The sequence below is a fragment of the Lissotriton vulgaris genome, chromosome 6 (genome assembly GCF_964263255.1).
Source record: "Lissotriton vulgaris chromosome 6, aLisVul1.2, whole genome shotgun sequence".
NCBI classification, from domain to species: Eukaryota; Metazoa; Chordata; class Amphibia; order Caudata; family Salamandridae; genus Lissotriton; species Lissotriton vulgaris.
The window spans coordinates 1877434378-1877448912 of NC_141694.1; the positions used below are offsets into that span (position 1 = coordinate 1877434378).

General features: G+C 40.2%; 1 protein-coding gene across 1 annotated transcript; it reads right to left on the bottom strand.

The window, feature by feature from the left end:
* Nucleotides 1-11719: 11719 nt before the first annotated feature.
* On the bottom strand, nt 11720-12646 carry LOC147709732 (olfactory receptor 2D3-like). The gene has a single exon (XM_086925547.1). It carries the CDS (start codon nt 12644-12646, stop codon nt 11720-11722), a length of 927 nt encoding a protein of 308 aa, XP_086781673.1.
* Nucleotides 12647-14535: the final 1889 nt, after the last annotated feature.

Here is a 14535-nt window from a genome sequence, read left to right on the forward strand (position 1 = left end):
GTGATAGACATCAAAAACAACCTCCAAATTGAGCTCATTTAAAAAGGTCAGCAGTTATTATAAACAAGGTGGACAAAGACATGGTAAGAATTTTTTTTTTAGAGAACCAGGGTGTGCATATTAAAGTGGCTTGTGCCTAGTTCAACCTTCCCAAAATAGATGTGTTCTAATAATCAATTATCTATTCACATATTCTGTCCTGCCCAGTTCAGGAATCTTGAAATTGCAAATACTATTGGTTCGTAGGTATCAAATCTAAGGATACACAGTGCTTCCATGTAGCGGACATGCCCAGATAACAACAACTCAGGGCACTTCACTTACTGTGAACCTGGCTTTTCATTGGCCAGAAAAAGAAAATATGGGATGTGGTTTCTCTCATTACTGGGCAGAAAGGACATTCTCCCATGTCACCATCTTTCCCCTTTCTTTTGCAATCAGAATGTTTAGAGGCAGGGAACCACTCCTAAACCATATGTAAAATGTTTTAGCTGTATGGGGAGTAATCCTGTCCAAGAATATTTAATATTTTGACACACACTTATGACACACAAACTTATTGATAATGGCCTCTGGGCATGATTTACACAAGATTTATGACAGGATATGATCCCAAAAAATGTTCTTAATCTGGGAGTCCATGTTTCCTCTCATGTTTTCTGGGTCTCTCCACACAAAAGCCAGACCTAAGGTGAGTCATAGTTCTTTGACTGCCTTGATTGAGGGTGTGGCACAGTTCTTGTCCAGAGCAATCAACTCATTCAACACCATTTTATATGAATCCAGATCAGGAGTTGTCCACAATCTAATCTAGTATTTTAGGACCCTTGGATTAGTCACATTTTCAGTTTTCTGGATCTTCGAATCCCACCTCAAAGATAGCATAGGAGTACTGTTAGAGAGATTAAGTGATGACCTTCAGAATCTGTTTTCTATTTGCAACAACAGATTACAGCTTTAAGTAACTTTCCACTCAGAATATATAAATAACCAAAAGTAATAAAGATATTCAAAAGTGTAAAAGTAATTTACATTTGTAATTACTCACGTTACCTTTTTGAATGCTTTCAATAGTCTATTGACGATATTCAGAAGTGAGGTTCCGTGACAATTTGAACCCGTGTTTTCAACATTGTCGTAAACTCATAATGTTGGTATCAGTGAACCGCAAATGATCCATTTAGCATATCCTGGTGTTTTTGCTATGCTACGAGCAAGAGCACTCCTGTTATAAACACATTTCTGATTCACCCATGGCATCCATCTTAGAGTATGGCAGCCATGTTGTATTCTTGCCCTCACATAGTCAATGGACACGCAATGACCTCTGATCAACCCATTTCACTAAGGACACGTAAGCCTTAGCCGGCGATTCACCTTGCTAGTGACACGTGCACCTTAGGACAGAAACGCTGTGGCCGCATGATTCGGCAAAAGCTGCCTCCCCAGCCTGAGGCCAGTCCTACTATACTGGTTCTCGTGTTCGTTGGCCTGATCATGATTAGGCGGCCGAAGCCGGTAGCCTTGCCCATTTACAACCCACAAACATCTCTTATCCTGCTTTTCTATCTTCTGCACCTGGCTCTGCTCCTTTCCTTCTGGGCCTTTATTAGGGGGAGGTAACGAAATTTACGATGAGGCGGTCCGGCTCTTGAATGAAAAGTTGACATTGGATTATGATGGAACAGTGGGAACCCCTCGTTCGTAATGTTTTGACATCAGATATTGTTGACGATTCTTGTGTAACGCCAAATATTTATTGTTTAGGACATGAAGGTTTAGAAATGTACTAGCATGTGAAGAATGTTGCCCCAAGCTGAAAATTTAGTATTTAAGGAGCAACCCACTTTGTACAAATCGAACAGGCTCCTAGATTCTGCCCGTGTGTAGTTTCTGTGACTTCTGTGTCCCTGCGGTAATAAACCTTTGGTCTTTGACGCCACCATCGAGAAGCCCGTGTTTCTGTTTATTTGTGCACCGAGACAGGTAGAACTCAGGGGTCTTCGGGTGTTGTCCCTGACACCTCTGGACGGAACCAAAAAGTCCAGAACTCCAGAAGCATGGACCAGTATTCAATTTAGCAACATCCTTCTCCTTTCGGAAAGATGATGCTTCTAAACTCTTTCTCAACAACTTCGAGGGTTATGTGCCAAGTAACAACAAACGTTGATCTATTTCTATATCTTTCTAATACTTGAAATATACTTTCAAGTATAGTAGAGCTTTTTCCAGGCCAACTGAGCTAACAATTTATTTAAAATAGCATTAATTTATAACAGTTGCGACCCTTCAATTTCTCTGTGGCACCAATACTACTGATGTTCTCATTTAAGTCTAGTGGAAGATATACATCCTCTCTTTTAGGCCTTTCAAGCTTTCAGTTAGAGATAACTTCACAATTTTTGGCTGCAGACAAACTAAAGCTTGAAAATGGTGCACTGTTTAGATGACAAAACGATCATAAAATATCAGCTGTTGCAGCAGGAGTTGGAGAGATTTTTCTTATCATCAAGTTTTCTAACTCATTATTTAAAGCCAACATTGTTGATACATGGATCAAACAGTTCCTCAGCAATAAAATATAGAGCAATATTAAACCACTGTGTCAGATCTCTGTCTTCAGTTTTTGCATTAATATCTACCTTTTTTGTCTTTGGTTTGTAGTTTCTAAGATATCAACAAACATACTTTATTTGGAATTCTGCTGATGTTGTTGTGAATTTAGCAATTTCTATTCAAAATGAACACATTCCCTCCAGTAATTCTGTCCTTGCTAAACTCTTATTTTCTTTGAAGCATCTTTCTGGTGTTAAGTATTTAATTGGTATTTCTTCTGAAACTCTTGTTATATCAGAGTGTCTAACAATACACTATTCATTGCTTCGTGATGTGTGCCAAACCTTTCATCAAGTATCACTTATTATCTAGATTGCACTTCCTAGTGTGATGATTTGCAGCATCTTCAAATGATGGAAAGTTCTGTCACTTACATATTTTGAGAAGCAAGCCAAAAGGATGTTTCAAGTATTCCCAACCCTGTAAGAATCAAAACTTTGTTGAAGTCCAAGTTCCTCCTTTAGAGTTCCCTCTACTATATTGCATATCATAAACAAGGATTTTTGTGATCATCCCCATATATATGATGTAATGGACATAATTGTAAAGTTTGTTGCAACATTAACATTTTAAGACCATAATACTCCACTACACTCACACTTCTCATTAGCCTTGCACACTCTCTGAGATACAATATTATGTAGACACATAAGTAGTAGTCAGCAAACATTAGATGTTAGACAGAGAGAGAGCATATATCACCCCAGAATTTGCAAGATAACTAACCCCACCCTGAAACATACACCACAAAGTTTGTTCAGGGATCCTCCAAATTCGTATTTGTTCCTTACAGAAGTATCCTTATTGTTATGTTTGGAAACATTCTTGAATATTCCTAATCTACCTGGAACTATTCTTGGTTTTGGAGCTACATGTGTCTCATCAACACATTTATCCCTAACTTGTGTTGTTCAACTAATTTTTTAATAAATAGTCAACTTATTTTACACACATTCCTCTCTGTTTACATACTTCTAATTAAATATTTATCTACTCTGGATCATCTAATTTCTTCATTACCTTCTTGATAGTGTGATTTTCTTTTCTGCGCTGTCATTGGCATATTGTCTATTGAACCTGGAAACCTATAGTAGCAAGGATGGTATAGTAAAAAGAAATAGGTTTTAGATGAATGAATAATATTTCATTTTAGAAAACAATTATTAACATGAAAGAAGAAAGCTAAATTAATATTGGGAGCAAGCATAATAGGAAAAAATGTATATTAAATAGCAAGAAAGTGGAGGTTTGGGGTCATATGTGTCAAAAGAGAGTTTTTCGATTCTCAAATTGCGATGTTTAGCGAATCGCAATTACAGAATTGCAAAATGCAATGTATGGAGGATTTGCTAAAAATGTGGCAAATCCTACATATTCCTTATTTGCGAATCGCAAATTGAGATTCACAAATAAGGAATACTTTCCCATTTATTTTTTATGGGTTAGGAGGCCCATAGGAATGAATGGGAAGACATTCTGAATTTGTGATTACCAATTAGAGAATCGTAAATTGAGAATGCAATTTCAAGTTTGCAAGGGTGCCACAAAGACATCCTATTGCACCCCTGAAATATGCATGTGTTCACATTTTGTGCACATACATGCCCTAAGGGCATGTATGTGTGATATATGGCACTTTTAAAAAATCAAAAACATGTTGTTTTAAAGAAAATCGCAAATTACTGCCAACTTAAAGTTCGTTGTAATTTGCAATTCCTTAAGGCCAAATAGCAAATTTGTGGTGCTTCCAGATTTGCATTTAAGGAATCGAAATTTGCAATTCCTTAATTGCATTCGCAAAATAGAGAATCACAAATTTAGCAATTCTCTATTTTGAGAGGGCCTTTTGGGATTATACATCCCAAAAGGCTTTTTTTCCAATTCGCAAATGGGCCGATTCTGAGAATCTGCCTGTTTGCAAAAGGGAAAAAGGCTTGATACATATGGCCCTTGATTAGAAGATTAGAATGATGAGAGGTCAATTGAAGATGATGGAACAGCAGAACTGTATAAATGTTGATATAGGCCCACTGGTTTCAACATTAGAATGCTCTAAACCACAGTATCTTCATATTCCTTTCCTGAACTCTCTAGGATATGTGGACTGGACAGGGGAACGAGAGGCAGATGCTGGCATGCAAAACATACAAGTGACCTCTAGTCCAAAGCAGTTAGCTAGAATTCCTAAATGTGTAGGAAATTAAAGAAAAGTTCTAAACCAATACAAAAAACTATTACCGACATGAACATTTAAAAACCACACTATGTACCCACATGGCCAGTTCTGCTTGATGAGCCATCGACAAGTGAAGTGCTCAGAGGATGAATGCAGCAGTTCAAACTTCTATTCTGCAGAACTGCACAATGGGCACCACCCTGCTTGGGTACTACATCATGCTATGCCAGATCCATGTTGTGATATAGCAAACCATGCAATATTAGGATTGAAACCATTCCACCAATCAACAACGTTAAATGGTACAGCCACACAGGATGAAGCCAGTATTGGCAGACTGGGGCTGAAACTCATAAAAAAGAGTGTGTTTGATAGACTCTGTATGGGCATAATATAAAACACAAGTCATCATTATGGATACTCTGGAGCTAGCATATGGATCTACTGTCACCCTCCTTTCCTGAAAATGCTGGCAGCAGTAGAATTATTTGCAGTATGACCCATACAGCAGAGAGTAGCACTGGTGTATGGCATATCTCAGTCAACATTCTGAATAATACTTTGCAAATTGATATATACAGTGTGTGTGAAATACATTGTGAAAGGGCGGCAAGCTGTAAGTCATAGTTAAGCTAGACAATTGGCTGAAGTGGGCACACACATTACATGTTGATACGTACTAGAGTGGGTGGAAGAAAACAATAAATGAGAGACATTTACATTAATGGATAAAGTATGGCTGAAAATCCCTATAGATAACTATGGTATGCTGGGCCAGTTGACAGCTCCTGGTCTCCTTACGCTGTAGTCTCGCCGCAGCAGCATCGACATCCTGCGGCTGGAGACTACAGCTCCCAGAGAGCCTTGCTGTCACTTCCTGGTTCCTGCCTGAGTGCGCCCGGAGGCGCTACTTAACTGCGCCGCTCCCTCGGTGGAGCGGGACGCGCGCGGGCGACAACCGGGCTAAGCCCGGGACAAGGGCGGGACAGTCTGTGACAGTCCAGGACAGGAGGAGACTGGGCTGGGCCACAGATCTTGACTTTTGTGCGCCGCTGCCCTCGGTGCCCCCGTATTGTGAGATTGTTATTCATTTTTATATTACTAAGCATTCCAGTATTTAACTGAGTGATCAGACATTTACTGCTTTAATTATATATCACGTTCGGAAGTTGCTAAAGATTGTATTACCTGGTTAAATCATGTCTAAATCAAAAAGTGAGAAGGTTACAGTAGGGGCAGGCGCCTTCGATAATTATATGGTTAAAATGGTACATAAAATTAATAACGACAGGAGAGCCTCCTTAGGAGGAGAGGGGCCATTTGAAGTAGCCTTAGATGTATCTACTATCGTGGCGGAACCTCCGGAACATGACCTTACTGGGTTGGGCTCGCGGGCTGTTTTAATAGAGGATGCCCAGGTTCACCCAGAGTTGCAGGTCGAAGTCCTAAACTCATCCTCTAGTGAAACAGAGGAAGTTCCACCAACCTCCAGACCAATAAGATCATGCAGGAAACAACAAAGCAAACGTGGGGGAAAGAATAGTAAAAAAAGGGCTGATATCCCTAAACCCGCTAAACATATCCTGCAGGATGGAAGGAATGCAACGAGTTTTAACTTAAACTCAGAGCAGTTTGAGCTACTGGTCCACTCTCTGGAAGCCAAATTTGAAGCTAAACTAGAAGAGTATGTTTTAACCCCTAGCACTCAAATTGGATACTCTTGCGGCAGAAGTAAAGAGGTTAGGAGTGCTTTTAGAAAAACAACTGGTTCTAACCGACAGAATAAAACCTACCGGGAAGGGTCCAGTTGGAGTAGAGAAGGAAGTCTTGGTTGTTAACCAGCAGAAACCTTCCCAGCCCATAGCTAGAACTAATGTAGGAATACCCGTCCCTTCTTCCTCAAGTAGCGCAGACTCACAAATTCAACCACGTCCAAAGGGTACTTTAGAAAGCAGTCGAGGGGGGAGAAGTAGATTTATAGATCTTCCTCCTGACTGCTCCCCTTATGTGGTGGTTTTAACCAATTGTACCACTCTTTGACCCCTGTTCTGCTCAGCTAGCCGAGGAAACACACAAATCCCTTAAAAACAAAACCATGTCATGGTTGAATAGGAGCTGTGGCTTTCCAACAAAATTTGCTACAGAAATTATATCAACCAGAAGGGCAAATTGGATCGGGCCATCTAGGAGGATGTGTAGCGGGGAATGCATATTTGTAAATTTTAGACACCCACAACATGTCGCTAATGTTTTGTTAAGGGCAGCCTCTATGTCGTTTGACGCAAATAGTATTTGTGTGCGCCCCTTAGGGTACTTTTACTCACATCTAGGCAGAGCCCCTCCACAAAGTGCGAGAATGAGACCGTTTACACTACCCACACTTATCGAGACCCGGCCCTTAGGATCTCCACAGAGCTGTGGGGGAGATATTTACTTTAAATTTGGGTCTAACCTTGTTAATCACAATAGATTTGATGCACTATCTGGATTAGAGTTGTGTGATTGACGTGAGGGTTGTGAGGATTTGGGGGGGGGAGACATCTGCAGTAAGGGAACACTTGGAGCCTGAAGAAAATATAATAAGGCCTAAAAATACTTGTTGTAAACCAGAAAGTATAAGTAAAACTGTGGGGGACAAGGTAAAGATGTTAAGGTGGAACGTCGCTGGGCTACGTTCCAAAAGGGATGATAGCAACTGGCTAAACCTTGTAAAACAATATGACATTGTGGCTCTCCAAGAGACATGGGATAATGATTGTGACTTCTGGATCGATGGTTTCACATCCTATTTCGTTCCCGCATTGAGATCTCCTGCTGGGAGAGATAGAGGGGGCCTTATGTTCTTGGTTTCTGTGAACATACGGGGTAAAGTAAAAAGGGTTGACTGTGCTTCCCATAACCTTTTTATTTTGGAAATAAGTTTGGCGTATAACACAAAACTAATCCTGGTGAATTGTTATAACTTGCAGCAAGGGGATTCTCCTAATGAGCATCTAAATTTGTTGTCTGATTTTTTTAAAATTCTATAAGGAGAAGCAAACCACTTTTTGCCATTATATTTTGTTGGGGCGATTTTAATGTACATCCTTGTAGTCTTAATTGTCAAATTATTGATATTGATGGACTAGATCTTACATGCCCTCAGCATTTTGAGCATAATTCTAAGGGGGAAGCTCTGGAGATGCTCCTGTCCAACAATGATTTGTTTGAGGCAGGGTTCTTCGATAAGAGTGTTCGTACCCCGACGTATGTAGCGAGGGACTGTGAGTCAATAATAGACTATATATTTCTTTCCTCGGGACTTCTAAAATATGTACTTTTTTATAATGCTATACACTCCACTTTCAGTGACCACAACCCGGTGGTGATTGAATTGATAAATGGATTTTTCTTATTAAATACAACTGATTTGCCAAAGGTTGTAGCTGAGGTAAAAATAAAAGATCAGGGCAGAAGATTAAACTGGAGTAAGGTTACCCCAGAAGACTTCTTCCACTCAAGAGTCGTCCTGGCACAGAAAAATGAAATAAAACAAGAAGTGAGGGCTGATTTAACGGATAAAGCTAAATTGAAAGATAGTGCCAAATTTTGGTCTATAATTAATACTCCCCTGTTCTCTGGCAATCTGAACTCTGCTTTGGAATTAAATATTGCTGAGAAGGATTGGTTAAGCCATTTAAAAAAAATTATGGGAGTGATTTAGAGTTGGAAATTTTTGAGATTCCCATCACAGATCCCCCAATTATACCTGTAAATTTTAATTTAGGAGAAGTCGTTAAAGCAATAGAGGGCACCACGGGGCGTAAGGCACCAGGCCCTGATGGGGTTCCCTCAGATATGTATAAGGCCAACTCCACTTATTGGGGAAACATTTTGACTAATGTCTTCAATACCTCGGCCATTTCAGGATTTCCAAAATCATGGTCACGATCAACTATAATCCCGGTTTTCAAGAAGGGCCAAAGTGGAGATCCCAGATGCTATAGGCCTATATCATTACTTGACTCCTCCTTTAAAATACTGGGAAAGGTTATATTAGCAAAGATAACAGTTGGGCTCTGGAAAAAGACATACAGTCCGACGCCCAATATGGTTTTAGAGTTGGGAGGGGCACGGAGGACCAATGCCTCAATTTACATCTAATAATATCCAAATATATGAGGGCAGCAAGGGGCTCCATTTTTTTGGGCTTTATGGATTTGTCCACGGCCTTTGACCTATTTAATAGGTCTAGGCTGTGGACTATGCTGCTGGAAATGGGCTTTGACCGGCCCCTCGTGTATTTTCTGGCCGAGTTACATAAAGTTCTAAATGCCTCTATAAGGATGACGCAAGAGGGGAAATGTACAGCTAGTTTTAAGTCCGGAAGGGGGGTGCGGCAGGGCTGTATCCTGGCTCCCATGCTGTTCACCTTGTATATAAATTCGCTGGAAGCCAATTTGTTAACAGCTACACTCGACATACCGTGTATAGGAGAATCACCGGTTCCGGTGCTTCTCTACGCGGATGATGCCGTTTTATTGGCAAGGACTCCTTTGGGCTTACAAAGACTGCTGGACTCATTTGGGAACTTTATGAACTCCCTGGACCTAGTGGTCAACAATGGCAAATCACATAGTATGTCTTTAGGAGCTGGTAAAGGTACCGCTAGATCTTTCTATTGCGGGGAAGAAGAAATCACCAGGGTGAAAGTGTTCACCTATTTGGGAGTTGTCTTTGACGACAGGGGAACGTGGTCACCTCAGCTCTCTTTAAAGGTGAATGCTGTGAGAAATTCTTCAGCCGCAATAGCAGGATTTGTCAAACGACTGGGGGGGAAACCCTTTGAGGCTATTTTGGCTATATATAAAGCAAAAACTATCGCAATTGCAAAGTACGGTGCAGCTATTTGGGGGTACATTAAACCTGACTGTATACAGACAGAAGAGAATAAATTCTTCCGTGACCTCCTTGGTCTCTCACAATCCACTGCTACCCATTCTGTTCATCTCGAGTTGGGCTTAGGATACATCTCCGATATAATTAAAATAGCCCCAATATTGTTATGGATTAGAATCTGGTTGAATCTGAATCTTACCCTAAATCATAGGATTCTAAAGGATTGTATTAAACTAGATAGAATGAAGGATATCCAGTGGCTGTCGTATGTAAAAATGTCATCAGAGATACTGGGGCGTCCTGAGATTTACCTTCATCCTGAATCCTTATGTAAAGCTGACTTAGAGTGGGTTAAGAAAATTTTTGTTAGGCAAAGCGAAGCAGACCGAGAAGCAGTGGAGTTATGCAAATCATCTGTCAGGACCCACTTCTTGGTAATTTCGTCACTAGCAATGCCATCATATCTGTCTATCGTTTCTAACCCTTTTCACAGATGGCTTTTGACTAAATTCCGTTTCAACCAAATTCACCTGGTATTGTGAGATCTGCAGGGTTGGTTCAGGCTAGAAGACGCGACCCCGTGTCAATGCGATGATTTCTCCGCCCAAGACACCATGCATTTTATGTTCTTTTGCCCTTTTTTTCAAGAAGCCAGAAAAAGGTTTATTTTTCCTCTATTGAAAAAGATGGACTTTATACAATGTAAACCTGCATTATTGTTCCTACAATTGATGGATTCCCCTGAAATCATGTTTAGAGTTGCCACCTTTCTAGTTGCGTCTGTCAGAAGTAGGAGAGTCAGACAGGCAGCTCTACTGGAAAATCTCTAATCATATATTATAAGTCTATGTACATGATTATTGGTCTTTAACAAAGAAGAGGTCCTTTTAAATGTTTTTTAATTGTATTTTTATTGTATAATACATTTTTATAATGTTTTGTATAGTGTATAGTATACTTTTATGATTTTAATGAATCGAATAAAGTGGTTTGACTTGACTTGAACTATGGTACGAACATAATGTTAGTAAAATAAAAAAAGGTCTTGACTAACTCTAAGATTGTATGGAAAATGAGTGCATGGTACTTTTAATTGGGTGATCTGATAAACCTACATGGATACCTGCAGTGCAGAGTCCCCAATCGCCAGCTTTAAACCTACTATGTGCAATGGTTACCAGCTATCTTTATGGTACACCATAGGAAACTTGACAGTGTAATGAATGTTAAAAGATGTGTCAGGTTTTGCCACTGTGGGGAATCCAGTCTGCCTTCTACTGAGTCTATTATTGCAACCTCATAGTTGGAGGTTGTTTATGCCACTCGTTTTTAGACTGCTATTTTTGTCACTGAGTTACAACCTCTTTACATGGCTTATTTGGATTCTGAAGCTAAAGAATGCATGAAATTAAAAAACGTGGATGAGATTTTAAGTCTCATAGCTAGTTCATGTTAGCTCGTGCACTTAGGTGTATTGGCCTATCTTTTAGTATTTCTAGGTGTAAGGAATATAATGGTGACCACAAAGGAAAGCTGGGACTCAAAAATGTTATGTAACATTGGGCATCAGAAGGCTGGGCAACAATAATTGTTCTCTGGGATCCTACTGGACCAACATATATTGGCTGCTCTGTGTTCATGCCATATTGTGTAACGTTTTCTTAATACCCCAATGTATTTTATACACATTTATTTATTTATTTCGACAGTTTTGGATAGCGAGAACAAGAACCTTGCAGGTATCAGAACGCTTTACTGGGCAAATATAGGATGACATACACATATAAAACACAGAATTATGAGAGTACAGTACTAATCAGCACATATCTACAAGAATGTAAAATTATCAGTTCAAGGGAATTTAGACATGAATATCGATTTCACTTCATTTTTTAAAAAGGCCGCGGACATCTGTGTGCATTTAAAATAATGATATCATTATGATGCTTCTATTTAATAAAATAGCCACATATTTCTATATAGTTTTTTTTCATTTCCTACATGGTTAACATTTTCATCACAGCATCACCTGATGAATACTTCACATATTTAATGAAAACATTGTTTGCAGAAAAGTTTTTGCACAGCCCTCTTCACATCTTTGTTTCTCAGACTGTAGACCATGGGGTTCAGCATTGGTGGGGTCACGGTATAAAACACAGAAAGCATTTTATCCTGATTTTCAGAATTTTTAGATGCTGGTCTCATGTACATGGAGATTGCAGTGGTGTAGAATATGGTGACAACAATCAGGTGAGAGGCGCATGTGGAAAAGGCTTTAAATCTAGCTTCAGAGGAGCGGATTCTCACAATTGTGATGATGATTCGAGTGTAGGAGATGGCAGTGAAGAGGCTTGGTATCAATAGTATAAATATAGCAGCAGAGAAAATGACCATCTCTGTGACAAAGGTGTCCACACACGCCATCTTCAGAAGACTTAAAACCTCACAAAAAAAATGGTTAATAATTTTAGCCTCACATAATGGTAACTGTAGTGTAAAAAATGTGTCCACGAGGGCCATCAGACCACCACTTAACCAGCAGCAGGATGTCAGTGTGATGCAAACAGGTGTACTCATGATGACTGTGTAACGTAAGGGAAACACTATGGCTACATAACGGTCATAAGCCATGACACCTAGGAGGACACACTCTGTACCTCCCAGGAGCAAGTGAATGTACATCTGAGCTGCACAACCATTGAAGCTGACAGCCCTCCCATCAAGGAGCTGGTCCAACACAAAAGGAACAATCACAGTTGAGAAGCAAATGTCCACAAAGGAGAGGGTTCCCAGGAAGAAGTACATAGGAGTATGAAGTTGAGGATCACAGATCCAGGCTGTGATCAGGATGGAATTTCCAATGAGTGTGAGCATATATATCACTAAGAATAACACAAATAGAATAATCTTCATATCATGATCCTTCGTTAGACCTAGCAGCAAAAACTCAGCAATCAAACTTTGATTATTCATTGTCGTTGAAAGCACTTTTATCGCATCTGAAGGAAAAAGAAGAACGACCCATGGTAAATATTTTGTGCAAAAAGTTAGTAAGCGATCCATTACAATGCGCACACCAGAACAAAAATGACTGCTATCTCATTACCACAAATCAGTTTAAAATTGCAATCCATGCTTTTATATTAAATAGGCTTAATGTCCTAATGCAATTTTAGCAGGCATGCATCTCATTTATCGAACTCCACTAAGAGCAACTTTACAATAGACAATAAGGCTGATTCATGGAGCAATGATATACAATCTCATTACTCCTATTCGCCGTGGTATTCACTGGCTGCCCACCCGAGGTAGAATACAGTTCAAGCTATCAGAAGGTGAGACAGAATTCAGTTCAAGTATCAGAGAAAGATGGGCTTTGGCTTCATCCGCATGTTGGTTAATGTGAGAAATTGGGTAGTTGATTGACTTGGGGTTGAGCCTTGGTCAAGCAATAGCCACAATTTCATGCAGTTTGAACCACAAAAAGTTGCTAAACTAACCTGTGCTTAACCCTGGATAGCTTGGCACAAAAAGTAGTCAGGCTTCACATAGAGGTAATGTGTGAAATATTTATGCAGCACACAAACGGTAATAAAGTGTAAACACATTATAAGAAAAATCCCATACCAATTTTTAAAAGTAAATTGTAATAAATTATATGGCACTAAAAATGACAAAAAGTCCAGTCAGTAGAACTGTGGACATCTAGCCATGTGAGACCGGTATAAAGTTGAAACATATGGCCTACTGTCATGGAGCACGGTTCAGATACAAAAAGTGGATTGGGCCTGGTCAGAGCTTATCTTCAGGCAAATATCCATGGGAAAAATGTTTTGAGAAGGTAAATTTCAGATGGCAAGGCAGCAAGAGTTGTCTGAGAAGGGAGCAGCATCTTTGGATAGCCTTGGGTCAAAGCTAAAGTTAAGGTGTCTATATTTGGACTTAGGGGCATTTTTATCATATTTCTGTGCTGCGTGAAATGGAGACGGCAGGAAAAAAATGTATTTAATATTGCACAGCACATTCCTTTTCTCTGCCTGTGCTGGCACACATTGTGCTGCATATAACTAAGGCTCTCCTGCATTGTAAGCAGGATTGTTTCTGTGCTGGAAGGGGCACCTTCTGCGAAGAAACAATCCACAGATGCATTTCTCTCCTTCCATGTGTGCTGCAGAGTGCAACACACATAGAAAGAGGACAAAATGAAAAGAAATACCCATATTCCTCCTTGTTACATCACCTCTGGGGATGTGTAGCACCAAAATACATTGATACATGTGACACAAGGCAGCCACTTGTGCTGCCTTTTGGTATTCCACATGTACCAAGCGACACCGAGTTTCGCCTTTCATGGATTTGTTAAATGTAAATAAAGGTTTGCATCACGCTTGCAGCCCCTTGATCAGGGTGAGTGTGATGCAAACCCATGATAAATATGGGTCTTAGTCTCTGAAATGGATGTTGAAAATCCCCAGCGAGTCGAGGAAGTCGGGCTGTTGCCGGGACAGTTCCACAAGGCTGGATAGCCCTTTGGCGAAAGGCCCATGAAAAGGATTTGCTGGAGAAGAGTGTGGCAGAAGAAGCTGCAAAGTCAATCTGGCAGGTGATGCACCTCAGGTTGGTCCCGGACTCCTCCTGGTTCTCAGTGCAGATTTGGACCAAAAATGTTCCTAAGCCCATATGGCCATCTGGACACCTGTAGCACTACTTACATGGGTTCAAGACTGGAGAACACCACTTGGAGGGTCAGTACTCACTCGTACTGGGTCCAGGTGTGAGTTCAAGATGGATGAAGCCTTTTGTGTGGCTGGGAACAGGAGGCCAATGAATTAGCCCTTGTGACTCACCCTAGAGATCTTGTG

Bases quoted from the DNA above. Each gene is read 5' to 3' on its own strand.
- LOC147709732 (XM_086925547.1), bottom strand. From the start codon at position 12,646: ATGAATAATCAAAGTTTGATTGCTGAGTTTTTGCTGCTAGGTCTAACG.